This window comes from Microtus ochrogaster, chromosome 19 (assembly GCF_000317375.1).
Source record: "Microtus ochrogaster isolate Prairie Vole_2 chromosome 19, MicOch1.0, whole genome shotgun sequence".
Taxonomy (NCBI): Eukaryota; Metazoa; Chordata; class Mammalia; order Rodentia; family Cricetidae; genus Microtus; species Microtus ochrogaster.
Genome location: NC_022021.1, coordinates 7,426,762 through 7,444,761, shown reverse-complemented (window position 1 = coordinate 7,444,761; position 18,000 = coordinate 7,426,762). Strand labels below are relative to the sequence as shown.

At 42.5% G+C, this 18,000-nt stretch overlaps 2 protein-coding genes across 5 annotated transcripts in view; both read right to left on the bottom strand.

The window, feature by feature from the left end:
* The window catches only part of Cmya5 (cardiomyopathy associated 5), a 95,550-nt gene extending 85,150 nt beyond the window's left edge, over positions 1-10,400 (bottom strand). The window contains exon 1 of the mRNA XM_026783828.1: positions 10,235-10,400. Coding sequence (XP_026639629.1) covers positions 10,235-10,377 — 143 coding nt within the window. The 5' untranslated portion in view covers positions 10,378-10,400. The remainder of the gene's footprint in view (positions 1-10,234) is intronic.
* A 1,128-nt stretch (positions 10,401-11,528) lies between these two features.
* Positions 11,529-18,000, bottom strand: part of Tent2 (terminal nucleotidyltransferase 2) — a 53,733-nt gene continuing 47,261 nt past the window's right edge. For all 4 annotated transcript variants that reach the window (XM_013349697.2, XM_005356495.3, XM_026783745.1 and 1 more), the window contains 3 exons: positions 16,260-16,351; positions 14,843-14,922; positions 11,529-13,627 (listed from right to left, as the gene is read on the bottom strand). In XM_013349697.2, the coding sequence (XP_013205151.1) occupies positions 13,553-13,627; positions 14,843-14,922; positions 16,260-16,351 (247 nt within the window). In that variant the 3' untranslated portion in view covers positions 11,529-13,552. The remainder of the gene's footprint in view (positions 13,628-14,842; positions 14,923-16,259; positions 16,352-18,000) is intronic.

The following is an 18,000-nucleotide window of genomic DNA, read 5'->3' as shown; positions in this document are numbered from 1 at the left end:
AAACTATAAAAGTATTTTTAAAAACCCAAAAGAAAAAGAAAGCTAGATTGAAAAACGTAGAAATTTACCACCTCACACTTAACATAAATTCTGTCTTTTAAAGAAAGTATGAGAATTTCATGGATATTATGGTAAGTTCCCACTGGGTGTGCATCATGTAGCCCTATATGGCACACAGACGAGTGTTCTGGTGTGCCAGCTTTGGCCTTATGAAACCCAAGAGCACTGGATTGCCTAATGTTTATTTTTAAACATGAGTTTGACTCTATTACACATTAGGAAACCTAATACAGCAAAAGTGCCAGTTAGGGTTAGTGACTACTTTCCAGGCGTTTTACACCTTTTTTAAAAAAAAATTAAATTTAAAATCATGTTAAAATGGTAAAGTTAGGGTTGGAGAGAGGGCATAGCAGTTGATAGCACACGTTGTTCTTAGAGAGGACGTGAGTTAGGTTTCTAGCACTCAGATCGGGTGGCTCACAACCATCTATAACTCCAACTCCTGAGGGTCCAACACTCTCTTCTGGTCTCTGCTGGCACCCACATACATGTGTGAATAACCACAACAGACAAATACATATACCCATAATCTTGTAAAATGATAAAGAAATAAATATTAAAATATGAAAGTTATGCTCAAACAAAAAGAAGTTGTCTAATAATGAACAGGCATCTGTTTAATAAGCAGTAAAGGGAGTATATGTCTTTATATCTATAGCCTCTTATATGTTGTGTGTACATGATCTGAAGAAAAACAGGAGAGTTACAATACTTATTCTTCCAAAGGCCATGCTAGCATCCTTGTTTGTGCCCTGCAAGCTGCTGAAATTATGTAACTCATTTACCATTTTTACCCCAGTTTCTCTCTCACAAAATAAGGATGAAAGCAAAGCCGGTATCGTTGAACTATTATTTGAAAACACAACAACAATCCAGATAACAATGACAGCACTCAGAATGAGTTAGGTGTTCCTTGAGCCAGTGTTGATTTCCCTTCCCTTCCGTGCACCTCTGTCACTGGTCCCACACATAAGAGGGTCAGGGAGATGACATCAAAGCGTGGCTGTAGGGTGAGTGCCATCAGCGGCCAGGCTCTCCTGCCAAGTCAATGACAAAACAGTGACCATCCTTTGCTGTAGGTGGAGGGAGAAGGATTGGTGGTAGGGACCAGAGACTTAGAGAAAACCACAAGGGGTTCAGAGCCGCATCTCAGCTTCCTGGGACCAACCACTTGACCATCCAGTGACTTTGGCGACAGACACCTATCTCCCCCCTCCAGGGTCTAGAGCAGATGTTTTAGAAACATTGCCTCTTGCTCACTCCATGTTTCTGTGCCTTGCACAGAGTTGAACCCCAGTAAACACCTGCAGGATAAAGCTCTTCATTTACTATGAGTTCTAAGTAAGGGGAGGGGACTATTCTACCTACAAATCAGCAGTTCTGAGTGTCCTAGTGAGGGCAATCACTAGGAGGGAATCTGTGGTGAGTGCAAATGCCTTAAGTTTTTAAATTTGCAAATAAAAATTAGAAATACTTGTGGTACCGAGTGATGAGTGACTTTTAGCACGTGGGTTTTCTTAAAGACAGCTCATGCAAATGAGGCCTAGGAGGTCTGGGGGAGTGGGTCTTAAGGGTTAGCTTGGTAGACAGAGCAGTGTTGATCCATCTTCCCACAGGTATTGGACTTTACCAGATCAATGGGTTGAATTTTTGAACTGAAGACATTCCAGTTGGCTTAATAGAGGATTCTTCTCTGAGCGAAAAGCAAAAGTTATTCTTATCCCTCATCTGTGATCTGGCTGATAGATTAGTCTAGGGCTGTGGTTCTTAACCTTCCTAATGCTGCATACAGTTGAACTACCATTCCTCATGCTGTGGTGAGCTCCGCCAACCATAAAATCATAGCATTGCTACTTCACAACTGTAATTGTGCTCCTGTTATGAATCATAATGCAAATATCTGGTGTGCAGGACATCTGATAGGTGATCCCCTAAAGGAGTCACTGCCTACAGGTTGAGAGCTAGTGGTCTAGGGGCAGCTTTGGGATGGGTCACAGAATACGTGGATGTTCCCTGCAGACAACAGAACTAAAGCATCCTTTAGGACTTATCACGCCCCCTCCCAACTGGATCGGGAGTCACGGATCATTATCCATCCCTGGCTAAACAAGTGGTCAGAAACCGGCAATATTCTCCCTGATCCAACTTCAGTATCCCAATGACATCCACTCCCTCATCCACTTACGCATTCGCTCGGTCAGCAAATGTTCTCAACCCTGAGCTACCCTGAGGGACCCTGGAGGATATGGAGTTTACTGTAGTGATCCGCAGCTGCCCAAGAGGTGGGAGTGGGAACTTGAGGTGTATTGAGCTGCCCATCATGTTTGGTTGATCTTCCTCCTTAGCTGGTGTGGCGCTACCAAACCTTTCTAACTCTGACTTAGGAGAAGAGCCTCTTTACCTGTTCTTTGCTGAGCAATTATTTTTGTGTAATAAATCTGGCATTGTGTTGAAGGTCACTGGTCCTCCACCCCCACCCCAGACTGGGACCTCCTCGACACTATCATTTTAATGTCCCTGATAGCTGGCATGGGCTCTGGCATATCCTCTGAACTCATTATCAGTGAAGCAGTTGCCCCATGGAGTCCCTGAAGCTAGATAATTTCTACCCGCTGTCAGTGTTCTGTGTGGCTGCCCCTCCTGGATGTGGATACAGAGCTCCAGGAATGTGTGTGGGGAGGGGGGACAACTGAGACGTTCTCTAAAAGAAAGCAGGACCAGCTTTCCAAGACGTAGTACAAGATAAAGTAAACCTAATGACTACATTTTACAAGTGTCCATTACAGATAGGACCTTGACTATTGAATTCAACACAATACATTGTTAAAATTACTTCCATTTGTTCCTTTGTCTAAACTTTAGTGGCTACTTAAATGGCTGGGTGGTGGTGGTGGTACACGCCTTTAATCCCAGCACTAGGGAGGTAGAGGAAGGTGGATCTCTGTGAGTTTGAAACCAGCCTGGTCTACAGAGCAACTTCCAAGAAAGACAGGATTGTTAAACAGAGAAATCCTGTCTTGGAAAAAGAAAAGAAAAAAAAAGAAAGGAAAGGAAAAGAAAAGAAGAAAAGAAAAAGAAAAAAGTAGCTAAGCTATCTATGTGGCTGGCATTGTATTTCTATTGGTTGACACTAGACTACATGGAAGCTTCTCTTCATCCACAGATCGCAGTTGGTCTCTTGCAACTGACTCTCCATATCCTGACATGGAAGAAGGATTTTGCCCCAGTGTCAGTGTCCCTGCTTTCCCCCAAGTCCTCGCTCATGACAGCCAGGCAGCATAACGTTCCTGCCGGTGCTGCTTTCGACGTGCCCTACACTTTGGCAGGTTTGCTGTTTCCAAGGAAAACAAGTTCATTGCATTTCTTGCATTTTCGTCGCTGTTCAAAGTCTCACCAAGGGCATGCAACAGCCATGCAGCCAACACTTCAGCATGTCCTCCCTCCTCCCTCAGCCTCTGGCATCCTAGGCAGCCGGGCACCTCCACCCCCAGCGCTCTCCACTGACCTCAGAAGAGGGCTAGCTCGAATGACATACTTGTCAGAACACCCTGGACAGCAAACCCGTGAGAGACACCACACAGTTAGACGTGGGACACAGAGTGCCCTGCAGCGCTAACCTCCATCTCCCGAAAGCTTGCTTCCCTAAGCGGAGGGCCCTTAGGAAGCAGAATGCTCTCGGTCCAGACTGGCGTGTTCTACACGGGCCCTGCTAACGCCCCTTTGGAAGGCACTACTGTAAAGGCCCACCCCCACCACTCTGTGCTTAGATAGAGAAAATTAACCTTGACCCAAGGAAGCTGCTGTAAAACAAAATGAACCAAAGGCTCTTGGGTGATCATGGGAACGGCCTCAGTCAGAAACCAGCAAAAACAAAAGAAAACTGCGTGTGTTGCCTCTTCTCTCTGCATACAGGGGACTGTGGGCTTGAAACATTTAGAGCAGTGCTTGCGCCTGGCGTGTGTTCTAAGAATTCAGACGAAAGACAATGTGATCCCACTGGTGTTTACTCTCTAAGGAATTTGCTGCAACCACTGCTTCTAAAAATGCTTTGTTTTGACTCCCGAATGGCACGATAAAGAGAACACAGCTTTTTAGTTTTACAGAGAATAAAACCTAAGTCCTGGCCGCTACCTGGGGTATGTGTGGTGTGAGGATGTGGTGGCCGTGGTGGGGGTGGTCTGTGTATGTGGGGGTGGGTGCTTGCACATGTGTATTCGGGGGAAGCCAGAAGTCTGTATTTGTTATTTTCCTTATATATTAAAGCAGAATATTCCAGTTGAGCCTGGGGCGCAAAGATTTGGCTAGTCTAGCTAGCCAGCTTGCCCCAGGGACTCCGGGTCTCATCTCCTGAGCACTGGGATTACAGAAAGGCCATGGATGCATGCTGGAAAGCCCAATCCACTCCTCACACTCTCCTGACAAGCGCTGAGCCCATGGAGCCATCTCCCCAGCCTTAGATCCATCTCTGCAGCCTCAGATCCGCAGCCTGGGTTTCTCGCACTCACCCTTGACCTCCTCTTTGCTCGCTCCGCTCCCGCAGCCTCATCTCCTTGGGCTCCTACGCCAGCCACACATTCCTACCCCAGTGCCAAAGACACGTTCCTGCAGGCTCTGCTCAGATGTGGCCTGACAGAGGGCCTTATCTTCACCATCCTATCCCAAACACACCACCGTTCTCCCACTGTGCTGATCCCCAGAGAACGCACATCCATTTGGGACATTATATATTATCTCTTTGCTCATTTTGGAAAGTCCGTTTCAGGAGCTGTGCGCTTTGTTCTCTCTACTCGCGGCTTCTTCGCTTGGGCCTAGGAAGTACCTGGCACACTGTGGGAGTCAGCCCGACGGTGGAGCTGACTGCAGATGGAACGAACCCAGTGAGCACACCTGCGAGCTGGTCTAAGTTCTACCTGGGGAAAAGCAGTTCCACTTTGAAAAACTGTCTCTTGACACTAGGTTTCTGAATCTATAAGATGACTGGCCGGGAACAGATGTTCCTACGGCCTTTCCTGGCTCTAAGATCTGGAGGTTTTACAAATTTGCTTTGGCAGATGATCTTGGATAAGATTTTGACAACACAATTTTCTTCTCATAAGCATGAAATGCCAGCCTTCTGGGACACCTCATTCCAAAGTCTTCTCCCGGGGGTGCAGCTTCTCAAGTCCTTCCTGCTAGGATGGAACCTAGGATTCTCTCCACTCTTTGGGAGGCTTCAACAGAACTTTCCCTTCAATCCCTTTGATGGCTAATAACATAACTGTGGTTTTCTGTCACTTTATCCAAACGTGAGTTCCTTGAGGACAGCAGTAAATTCTTGATTACTGTGTCTGCGACAGGTGTCACAATCCCTGGCTCTCCACAAATATCTATAGGTACGCTCCGCTGGGACAGATCCTCTGCTCGGCCTGTGCCATCTCCTCCCCCATCTCTAGTGAATGGCAGGCCAAAGCAGGGTTCGCTCCTGATGACGCCCTATCTGCAGGCTGGTGAGAAACTAAAAGTTGCTGGGAGCTCTGAGCGCCAGGTGTGCTCTCACGCTTTCTCAGTTGATTTAATCCTCATGAGCCTTATAACTAGGAAGTAGAACTGACCTGGGGCCAGCAGTATGGCCCACTCGTGCCTAACGTGAGAGACAGCAAGCAGAAACCAGGGGAAGAGTTGGCTCCTGAAATGTTGAGGATGAGCTTTCTGAACTTCAAAATCATTTTTGTCACTGGGATATTTTTTTGAGCCATAAAGGTAAGTAATTCTACATATTATACCTGGGAGGGTAAAGAGAGCATTTAGATTACAGTTTGTTTGCAGTTTTATATGATACCATGTGCTATGCGTTCACTTCTGTGCAGGAGTCCAAAGAAGCACAGGTGGTTCTCACCTCCCCTCTATCAGCACCTATTCCAAACCCCCATTCCCATTCTCAGGGGAGCACAGAACTTCTAGACTTACACACAGTGAGGTGGTTTGATTCCTGACCACAGTGAGGTAAGAAAGAGCTCCCCACCCCTTTCTGTTAGCCCAGCATGGTCCGTGTTCTAGCAATCACATTTCTTTCTGCTGACTCCCTTATAGAAACTCTGCTGGCGTCTGCCTGCCCAGTCTGCCTGTCAGGGATCTGCTCTCTGAAAGGAGTCTGTTCTCTCAAATCCTCTTTAGAAGTTGGCTCGTCGCTGGGTGGTGGTGGTGCAAGCCATTAATCCCAGCACTCGGGAGGCAGAGGCAGGCGGATCTCTGTGAGTTCGAAACCAGTCTGGTCTACAAAAGCTAGTTCCAGTATAGGCTCCAAAGCTACAGAGAAACCCTGTCTCGAAAAAACCAAACCAAAACAAAAACAAAAAACAAAACAAAATAAAAAACCCCTCAAAAATTGGTGTTTTTCCAGGTCTCCATCACCACCTGCCTTAGTTCCCCCGCTTATTCTGACTGGTTTCCTTAACAGTGTCTGTTTTACCATCAACCGTCAGGACAGCTGCAGTCTACCTCAGATGAATTATAATCTGTTTTTCTCTACACCTCTTCCTTCCTCACCCTTTTCCCGTCCCTGGTACACACTCAACACCACTATCCCCAGATGACAGCCCCAGTCCCAGAGACCACAGAATTGTGCTGAGTCCTTGTTTTAGGTGGGGGTTGTTGTTGTTGGTTGTTGTTTGACATAGAAAACTATTTCAGCGGAGATTAAAAATTAAACTCGGGACAATGGGAGAGGCCTTTTTCCAAGAAAAAATGAATTATATTCTCTCCTGAAGGTCTTAGCTCTTGGCAAAGGACAAGCCAGGAGTGCTGTTTGAACTTCTATAGCCACGTTGTAATGTAAATGAGCTTCTTGTTGCTTTGGAAAATACTGGCTGGGCAGGAATCTGAGCACCGCGTGCAGCACAGTGAAGAGTGTCTCCTCTTTCTGCCTGGGGGTCCCCCTTCCTTTCCATTTGCACTGGCTCTGTACTCAGTTCCTTTATGCCTCTCCTGCCCATCTTCCGAAATCCGGCCAGTAGCCAGTACTCCATGATTCTAGAAGCTCTACCCTCCCTTCTGACCTTCCACAGCACCCATGGGCACTGCCTGGTTTTGTGTGTCCACTTGACTCAAGCTAGAGTCATCAGAGAGGAAGGAGACTCCATTGAGAAAATGCCTCCATGAGATCCAGCTGTACGGTAAAAAAAATAACGACATCTTGAAATTTGCATGTAAATGGATGAATCTAGAAAAAAACCATATTGAGTGAGGTAACCCAAACCCAGAAAGACAGATATAATATTTACTCACTCATAAGTGGTTTCTAGACATAAAGCAACAACAACAACAAAACCAACCTACAGTCCACAACCCAGGAACCTTGACAACAAAGAGAACCCTAAGAGACACAGATATACACGAATCTACCTAGGAAGGAGAAAAAGATAAGATCTCCTGAGTAAACTGGGAGCATGGGGTTCACAGGAGGGAGTAGAATGGGAGGAAGAGAAAGGGGGGGGGGAAGTAGAGAAAAATTATAGCTCAATAAAAACAATTTAAAAAAACAAAAATATAATCAGGACAGCATATTTTGCATAGATTTGAGGTGTGATTTGAGTTTGCCTTTTAGCTCTGACCTTTACTAGTTTGAGTATGTCAGAAAAATTATCAATCAAAATTACACAAAAGTTTATATTCTATAAGAGTCAGTGTTGTACAGTGCAATTGTCTCAGATATTTTAGGTTTCCATACACATTAAAGCAAAATATCAAGAAAATGACAAAAACACAGAAGAATCTATGAACTGCCTAAAGAAATAAACCAAAAAGGCAGAGACTAATATGTTGATTTATGTAATAAGCATGAGAAGGATTTTATTGGCCATAGAAAATGAATTAAATACTTAATAAGGTGTGCAAAAAAAAAAGAGATCCAACTATAAGGCCTTTTCTTAATTAGTGATCAGTGAGGAAGGATCCAGCCCGTGGTGGGTGGGGACACCCATGAGTGCTCCTGGCTTCTGTAAGAAAGCAGACCCAGGAAGCCAGGGGAAGCAGGCCAGTAAACAGCTCCCCTCCATGGCCTCCACATCAGCTCCTGCCTCCAAGTTCCTGCCCTGCTTGAGTTCCTGTCCTGACCTTCTTCAGTGATGAACAGCAATGCTGAAGTGTAAGACAAGTAAACCCTTTCCTCCCCAACTTGCTTTTTGCTCATGGTCTTCTGTTGCAGCAATAAAAAAACCCTAAGACACCATGCTTTCTTCTCTATTTGAAGTCTAACTTCTTTAGCATGTAGTCAGATATTCCTCATGATTTCTCTCTTTGCCCTCAAAGTTCTTGAAAGCAGAAGCTGCTTGGTAAGCATGTAGCCCATGACTCAAGATTTCCGACTGACTATTTTACCTCATCAGTGTCATGCTACATGTAACACGGGATTACATGTGTGTGCATGTGGAGTACTAAGTGTACACGTGTGTATGCATGTGGAGACTTACTCCTCACAGTCAATGTAATGAGCATAGTAAAAAAAACAAAACAAAAAACCTTTTAGACATGTAAGAATGGCTTATTCTTACCCCACTACACCCTGATAACCAGAACCCAGTGACATCCCTCACTCACGATAACCAGACATAGTTCTAGACTCCATGACACCCACTGGACAGTATTTAAGCAGAGACCAAGAGCAATGCTTTGCTCTGGACTTCTGAAGTGACCAGGGTCCTGACCCTCCAATCAGAGACTTCTGTTAGAGACTGGACCTGACCTTCAGCTACGATACATCACACAGGTGAGCAGCCTTGGGGAGATAGGCTTAGGACTGTAATTGGGAATCTTGTGTGACCCTTGTGTGATGACCTTCAGCATAATATAACTTTTGTCATGCTAACTGCGAGTAAAAACCTTCTTGCTTGCAACATACACATTACCTTTCTTTTCTTCTCTTTCTTTCTTCTCTTTCTCTTTCTTTCTTTCTTTCTTTCTTTCTTTCTTTCTTTCTTTCTTTCTTTCTTTCTTTCAGACAGTCTGGCTGCTGTTACTGTCCTGGAACTCACTAACTAGATGAGGTTGACTGGACAGTGAGACCCAGGGATTTTGTTTCCATCTCCCTAACATGGAGATGACAAGCACAAGCCACCATGTTGGAATTTTTATCCAACAGTGTTTGGGATTGAACGTAGGTACTGGGGATTGAATTTTGCCCCTGTGCATAATACAAGGCAAACACTTTACCAGCTGAGCCACCTCCCCAGCCTCCTGAGCCAGTCTTGGGCTACTTCAGTTTCAGCTCCTCTGGCCTGAGTGCGCAATTCTGAAACGGTACACATTCACTTGCCCCGCCCCCAAGTCTTCTGATAGGTGCTCCTATCATTGACTGACACCCATACCACTAGTCTCATTTTAGGCCTGCATGAAAAGGGTCAAAATGGAGAGTCCCATTTTAAAAAAAAAATATAGTATTACTTAATTTCATTCAGCTTATTGATAAGTAGATATTTAGGACCAGAACGATTCTTAGGACAGAAGTTGCTGAAATATCTCTCGATACAGACCAGCAGGCCTTAAAATCATGGCGTTCCTGCTTCTGCCTATTATTGGAATCACAGGGGTGGGTCATCACACCTGGCCTCCGTGATTCTTTCCTCTAAGAAATGTATGGGGTATTTGCATATGCAAACTAGCAAGTAGCTAGTTTGCAACTAGCTAGTTTGCATATACAAATACAGCAAACTAGCCCAGTGCTAGAATTCCAGGAGGCCGCCATACCTTTGAAGGTAATGGACAGGGCTTTCTCTGCCTCAAGATCCTTTCCCATGTTCAGGCAGGCAAGATTGATTAGGCGCGGGGAGCCAGCGGCAAGCATTCCAGCACAGTTTTTGCGGTTAGGCAGAACCCCAAGTAAGTCTCCAAGAATAAACGAGCAAGTCACAAGGAGCTGGGAGGCGGGGGTGGGGGTGGGGGCCGACTGTGAACTTTGCTGCAGGCGGACCTGTCACTCCAGCTGACAGCAAGAACCTTACACCTTCAAGTTTTTAAAGAAGGCGGCGAACCCCAGACAGAGCTTGGCTCCAGGGAAATGAACTCCTGAGGTTGTAAAGACAAAGGAAAAGGCCCGGGGGGGGGGGGGGTCTGCCAGAGGTCCAGCAAGACACCTGTGGGGTGGGCAGTTTTGCCAGGCTCTGGGCGATGCCCGGGACCCAGCACAACAGGCTCAGGCTACCTGGCGTCGGGCTCCTCCTCCGACTCGGCCTCTTCATTCTCGCCCTCCGACGACTCCTCCGTCTCCAGTTCCTGGGTCGCCTCCTCTTCTGCACCCCAGCGGAGGAAGCCCTCAGCAGCGTGTCTGTTGTCACCGCTCGCCATCGCGCCTGTCCCGGCCGGAGTCAGAGCAACCCACGCCGCCCGCGCCTGGTGTTCTCCCTCTGACTGCACTTTGCCGGGGCCCGCGAGGCTGCTCGGATTCCCGGCACGCAGGGCGGGGGCGCCCCAGGCCTTTAAATAGAAGGCGTCAAGAAAGTTTCGCCACTGAGCTTCTGGGGCAAGGCTTAGCTATCCTTGGTACCAATCCCCTGCCAACTGTCCCGCCCATTCTGGCAGACCTTGGGAACAGGGCAGATTGCAGTGCTGAGGGCTGCACCTGGGCGTCAAGCGACCTGCTAGCCCAACCTTCCATCCAGTGATTTGGCGGGTTTTACACTTTCAGCGGAGGTGCTGGATGGTTCTTTTATACCAAAGGAGGCAGCACGCAGCCAGGAACTTGCTTCCCTTAATCTTGATAGACATGGTGCCAGCTTGTAGATAGTTTAAGGTCTCACTGCTAGTATGGTGACAGTGGGGGAACTTGCTAGACTTGCTAGTCGATACAATATCAGGCCCAAGTGTTCACTGAACCTCTATCTTAGATCCACACTAAGCAAAGACTCATTGGAGCCAGTAAAGCCAGTGCTAAACCTCTCAGCATAGCTCTAGGACTAAAGCCTAAGATTCTCCGGGATGAAATCCTGACTAATCCACTTTCAGAAATTAGGTATTTACACCATATCAAATAGAACGCCTTCTGCCTGAAAGGCCCGCCTATTTACTTAAGTCAAGATCACCACCTTTCTCTGAAATGCCCAAGTCCCAACTCACTGCTCCTCTCCAGGAACTCAAAGCGCCTACTAAGTTTGCTGGTACCCATGTTTCTTTGGAAGTTACTGGGCTGACCAAAGACCTAGGGCAAATCACGGTATGTAATGAATGCTTCTAAAAAGGCCAGACCTATGTAGTAGTACAACAGGCAGTAAAGTATTCTTTTCTAAGAAGGACTTTTGGGCTAGAACTCCAAACCTTTATTTTTAATCATGGCAGATTCAAGTCACAGTTTAGTTTGTAAAGGAGACAGGTAGAGAGGTATTATTCTCCAGGAACAGCAGGCTGTAGACTAAGGGGTAGAGCGGCAGGCTTTTTTTCAACCATTGATTTTGCTAAGATCCTATTTTAAATAACCCAAAACAGAACTGTTTATAGAGTCCACACTTTTAACACTAACAATACTTTAATAATACATACAAACATACAGAAATGGAGCAATCAACACACACAAAATAAAATGTAGTATTCACACAAAATTAATTTGTCTCCTGCTGAGGATATTAGCTCAATGGGCAGTGCACTTGCTTAGCAAGGATGAGCTGAGTTCAATCCCAGCACAGAAAATAATTTTTAAAAAAGTCTCATATATTAACAGCCCACTTACCTGATAAATCTGGACTGTTACCAGTACATGATCTTAGGTGCTGACCCATTAGTTCCAGGATATAAATGTATCAGCTTTTTGGCCTACTTGGTAACAACAAATTGGCTCAAAAGCAGTAGGGTGGGGCCACAGAAAAACGAGAACAGGTGGCAATGCAAGAGTCCACACTGTGGTTAACTCTGAGGCTTTATTAACACCATGAAGCTGTGCAGCAGAACACCGTCCCTAAGCGACCACTATTTACAAACAGTACCGGGTCCCCTTAAGCATCATACTCAATACATTCTGAGGAGCTGCACAGCACGCAGTAAATCTCAGGAATAGTTCCCAGAAAAAGAATTCATATATAAAATGCTTAATTGCATCAAAAGTACTACAGATAAGTAATTAAAAAAACTGACTCACTTGGAAAGTTTATTCCCAATAAAGCCAGAGAAATACAGTGGCTGACGGGCTTAACCACAAAATTGGGTTCAGACCAGTTCAGATAATTACAGCCTCAATCTTATTACAAAACCAATGACTTTCACAGAAAAATTACACCTCAAAAATTTCCAGATATAAACTTTATTCCATTTGACAGCATACAAAAATTTAAACTTAAAAGAAAAACAAAATACGCACCCTTTATAAGTCAAAGAAAGCAAATATTTTTAGTTTTTTAATTGATCTGCAAAAAATAGTTCAGTGGTACAAAGTGTACCACCATAGACCTACAAGAAGTCTGCAATCTTTGAAAAAGTTAAAATTGCTTTCAAGATTACTTTTTATATTTAAATTTACAGGTACTGACCAATTTACAAATATTTACATGAACTAAAAACAATCTTAAGAAACAGAATAGCTTGTATCTGAAGCTACTACTTTTATGTGGAAAAGAAATACTAAAAAAGATTTTTGTATAAACATTAAACTTTTATTTATAATTTTACTGTCTTATCTAAAACACTTTATAGTGGCTTACTGCCTAAAAATTCCAGTTTAGATTATAATCCACAGAAATCCGATTCTACAAATAGGATATAATCTTAACTTTGATGTTCAGTTTTCTATCATGAGGAAAAAGATCAGGAAAACAGAGGTAAAGCAACAGTGTACACTGCACTATGCTATCAGAAAGCATAGGAAACGCTCTCTCTCCAAAGTTAGAGTCCATTAGCAGGTCACCAACTGCTGCTAGTGGTCCTGTAACCCCCAGAGTGGATCAAAGCGAGGTGTGAAGTGCTAATGAAACACAAATACAGACACAGGACAAGACAGGCTGTCCCAGAGTCAAGTGGAGGGAGACTTAAGGCAATTGTCCAGTATTTCAAGACTCCAGTGACTTCACTGAATGAAAGATTTCATTTGCTTCAAGTAACTGAATAACTGACTTGAATCTTCCCTTGACTAGAACTGGGTTACACAACTGTCTACTACCAGTTACACTGTAAATATGTATTACTTAGATCCTTTGCAAAATTCCACATGGTTCTTCATTTGCATGTGGTACAATTACTTAAAATTATATCAAAACCTTATTAGTTCAGGTAATTTCTCAAAATATATTTTATGCTGAAAAGTCATGCCATAATACTACTAATCATCAATGTAAACATTTTCAAAAATACATTTTTAAATCAAAGAGTTTATTAGGAAATGTCATAATAAAATATGCAATCTTTATATAAGTATGTCCTTTTAAAAATAAAACAAAAACAAGAACAAGATTAAAAATAAACCATGATGGAGGTAAACAAATGCATTGTGATGTAACTATTGTTCTTTATTTCTTGGAAGAGTTTAGGAATTAGAGGGCAGCTATCTCTTCAGGGTAGCAGCTCTCAAAGGCAGAACACTGTTGAGATCTCTCTTGTTTTTCAATCTTTGCCATGACTAGGAAAGGAAAACAATAAATTAAAAATCAATCTTAAAATACAAACTATATACAGAACAAAAGACTGATTTCAAAAAATTTAAAAGAATATTAGTAGTGGTTCTTTCTATGTATACATTTAGATTTTTTCTTATTTTTATTTCCCAAGGTATGTAATTAATCACCAAAAAAGAAACAATTATTTAATATTCTATGCAATGATTTTTTTAAAAATGGGCACACAGGTGGCGAAAAAGCTACAAGTGACAATACTAACATAACTTACAGATTAAATTATTTCATCTAAAATAGCAAAGTATTCAATTTGAATTTGAGAGGGGAAAATGACTGTTTTGTAGCTTTTTTTAAAAGTGAAAACCAGTATTTTAAAAGAAGGCAAGAGTAAATGTAAAATTTTGTGCAAACGCCTGGGAACCAGTGAAAGCATTCATAAAAGATACTGCAATTCTTACTCATGCTAAAAGTTCAGGTCACAATTTTATGAAAACATTAAGTGTCCAAGTATCTGATGGTATTGGTTTTACTGCTAAATCATTCTAAAAGAAGCTCACCCACTGCTAAAGAACAAGTGAGCAACGGGAAAACTATGCTCCACTTTGCTGTTGTGAGGAAGAACTAGACTGAAGAGAGCCTGCAGCACACTGCTTGCATTAATTACATCAAAGTCTGTCTGTCTATCCGAATAATGAAAACAGTATCTCTAAAGTAGCTTCACTTCTCTGACCTTTGAACCTTTCCTTCCTAAAGTTAGAAGAGTAAAGCCACTAGTATGGCAGGAAAAGAGTGTATCACTTGAACTTACATATGTCTATCAATGCATTTCCACACTGCCAGTCATTGCCAACAGGTAGCTCATCTAGCGAAGCTACTGATGAATAAATTAACATTGTGGACACAAACACAAAACAAATCAAAGATAAAATGTCATAGTGGAAGTAGCAGAAAAAGGAAAAAAGAGTACAAGTCACACATCAAATCCTTCTCTTTAATAAATGCCCCGATATTTTAATAAAAGCGTCCTCTGAGTTTTATTTCGTCATCTGTTGAGTTTAATAAGCTCCCTAGCTCTCTCTGGAGGAAAAGTGCCTCTAAGTTCAAGTGACACTACCCTCTTCTTTTCTGTCACATTAGTGGCTGTATTCTAACTTTTTTTTTCATTTTTAAAGCACACTAGTCCACTAACATCTTTAGGGTCAACATGAAACACTGTTTACCTTTAAAAACTGTTCCTTGATCATATCAAACTTCTGCTTTTCATGCACAGCTCTGGCGGTGTTAGTTCCATCAAAGGGTTCTGCATTATGAAATGCACAGATTAGTACAATGGGCTTTTCATTTTTCACAGCACCAGCAATCAAACTTAGGATATGTCCCAGTCCAAGACCACTTTTACATTAGGTTCAGTTATATGAAACTACCAGTATATCATATGGCTTAACCTAGTATTTTTACTAGATGTGTATGTCCACAAACACATACACACGATCTAGTTATGAGCTGTCTGGTAAGGTAGGTGGAATTCAAGTCAGAGAAATGACAAAAACTGATCAGAGGAGTAACTGAGTTGATAAGATCTCTAAGGAGTTACAGACGGTCAAGGACGTATATTTAGCAGAATCAAAAGTTACATAAAGAATATATCACTGTATTTAAGAGAGGGGCACAATGTCAGGTGTTATAGAAGTGTAAGCTTAAACTCAATTTTTTTTTTTTTTTAAAAAGTGATCTTGTCCAGGATGGAAAAGGTCAGGAGCCTTTAAGTAGAGCAGTGGTTCTCACCTTCCTAATTCTGCCACCCTTTAATACAGTTCCTCATGTTGTGGTGACCACAACCATAAAATTATTTTTGTCACAACTTTATAACAGTAATCTTGCTACTGTTATGAATCATAAATATCTGTGTTTTCCTATGGTCGCAACCCACAGATTGAGAACACTGAAGAGAACGGAGGGCAGTGTGCAGCACATTATGAGATGAATGGATGCTTAGCAGGAGATCCAGTGAGAACTCTAGCATTGAAGAGAGAAAAACAATTCCAAGCAGAGAAGACAGGAGTCTATGCCCTCAGCCTGTGTACCCCTTACCCATAGTACACAGCAAAAGAGGTCACAGAGAGACAAGGCAGAATGGATGGGACATACAGATCACGTGAAGTTTGGTTTTGTTTTTCAAAAACAAGTCTTACACATGCCTTAAAGCTAAAAGGGAGGAATGAGAGCCAAAAATCAAAGAGGTTGCTGAAAAGAAAAGTAGCTAAGAAAGAAAACCTGAAGAAAGCAAAGAAATATGATGGAGATGTTCACTTTAGTCATATAATCTAAGCAGGCCCATAATTCTTAACTCTTAATTTTGTATGTTTTAGCAGGTGTGTGTGTGTTTGTGTGAATTATATAGTTTCAATCAACTATAGTATGAAGAATGCATGAATTGCTCAAATCATACCAACTACAATGCTCAAATTCACATTTAGTATTTCTCATAACTAAGGAACTCTAAAAGCTTTTCCAAATTAAAAATGTAAAACAATATAAATCACCTCAGAACATAAATAGATACTTTAGCAGAAATAAAAGTTGGAATTAGTACCATGATGCTAATTCGTTGGCAGATAGTGGTCAGGGGAAACCTACCTTCAACACAGATATATTTATTTCTCCATTCAATGTCATCAGGCCTTGGAATGGCTTTGGCTTCACGAACTGAAATCATCTGAGTGTTCCAGCTAAAGGGAGAAAAAAGAAAAGAACTGACTGCTTTCCTAATTTCTCCTTAATTCCATCAACTAGAAAGCTGACCCTGACTGCCTGACAAAATGCTAAACCTTGGCTCCACCCCTCAGCGCCAGTTCTCCATGTCTAGTATTTATGCTTATTACGTGTGATTCTGTATATATCTCCCAGGTAGAGTTAAGTTCCAGGACACTGAGATATTTCTTTAGCTATTCAGCTAGTTCCTCAGTATATACTAGATACTGAATACACATTTACTAACAAAGGAAATAGTACAAAAATGTTTCTTTAAAGTTCAAATAAGGAAAACACATAAACACTGTCTACTGCTCATACTTCAATAAGAATTTTACATTGGTTGTGAGGTAATCTTGTGGCATTTTCTTTTTCTGATAACACTGCATTTCTTCGCTACATCTTTTTTTTTTTTTTTTTTTTTTTTTTTTTTTTGATTTTTCGAGACAGGGTTTCTCTGTGGTTTTGGAGCCTGTCCTGGAACTAGCTCTTGTAGACCAGGCTGGTCTCGAACTCACAGAGATCCGCCTGCCTCTGCCTCCCAAGTGCTGGGATTAAAGGCGTGCGCCACCACCGCCCGGCTCTCTTCGCTACATCTTATAGGAATTGGGATAAATCTTTGAAAGCAGCTAGCAGAAGCAAGAAAGAAAACAAAATTAATGTTTTCTCTCTTATTATATAAGCAGTAGCAGTAGTTAACAGTACCAAGACAAGGTTTCATGTAGCCCAGGTTACCTAACTTGCTATGTACCTGAGAGGACCCTAAACTTCTGATCCTCTGACCTCCATCTCCCAGTGCCGATTTATGCAGCTGGGAACAGAGTCTAGAGCTTTGTGCACCCTAGGAAGCAGTTTACCAACTGAGCTATATATACCCCACATCTAGTAATAAAATATTTTGAGTGCAACAATTTTGTTTACATATCTGAATATACTTCTGTCTGCAGTATCCACTTTTACATGTTTCTTTAAAGATTTATTTTTATTTCTGAGTTACTATAAATAACAACACTTTTCTTTTTTCCAAGGAACACTCCAATACATGACCACTCAACTGGTATGCAAGAAAAAAATAAATTTGAAGATGGAGTGAAATCTTTTTATCAACAATATTTGGCTTTCTCTATCATAACAGCAATCTAAGAAAGATCTATATATCAAAAAAAAATTGCTAAATCATGGGTCCTAAATGGAAGATTTCTGGAAATAGAATTCATTTTCAATTTTAAATATGGAAGAAATAATTTGCTGCTTGTGAAGTTTGATCATTGCAAAGTTTCCTCCAAGCATAGTTTTCTATTCTTGCTTTGATCAAAGGCTGGGCAGAAAGCCTAAGATGGTGGCATGCACCTCTAACCCCAGCATTCAAAAGGCAGAGGCAGGCAGATTGCAAGTTCAAAGCCAATCTGGGATAGAGAGAGACCCTGTCTCCAAAGATCAAGGACCAAGGGGGTATGTCAGCAGTAGAGTGTTTGCCTGGCATGAACAAGGCCGTGGGTTTGAACCCAGGCCAGGGAAGGAGATTGGGAAAGACAACTAAGCATGAAAATACATCATCAACAGAGTTTTCATTCTTTAAACTATGCATCATGTAAGTGGACTGTCAGTGGAGACATTCTAACACTGG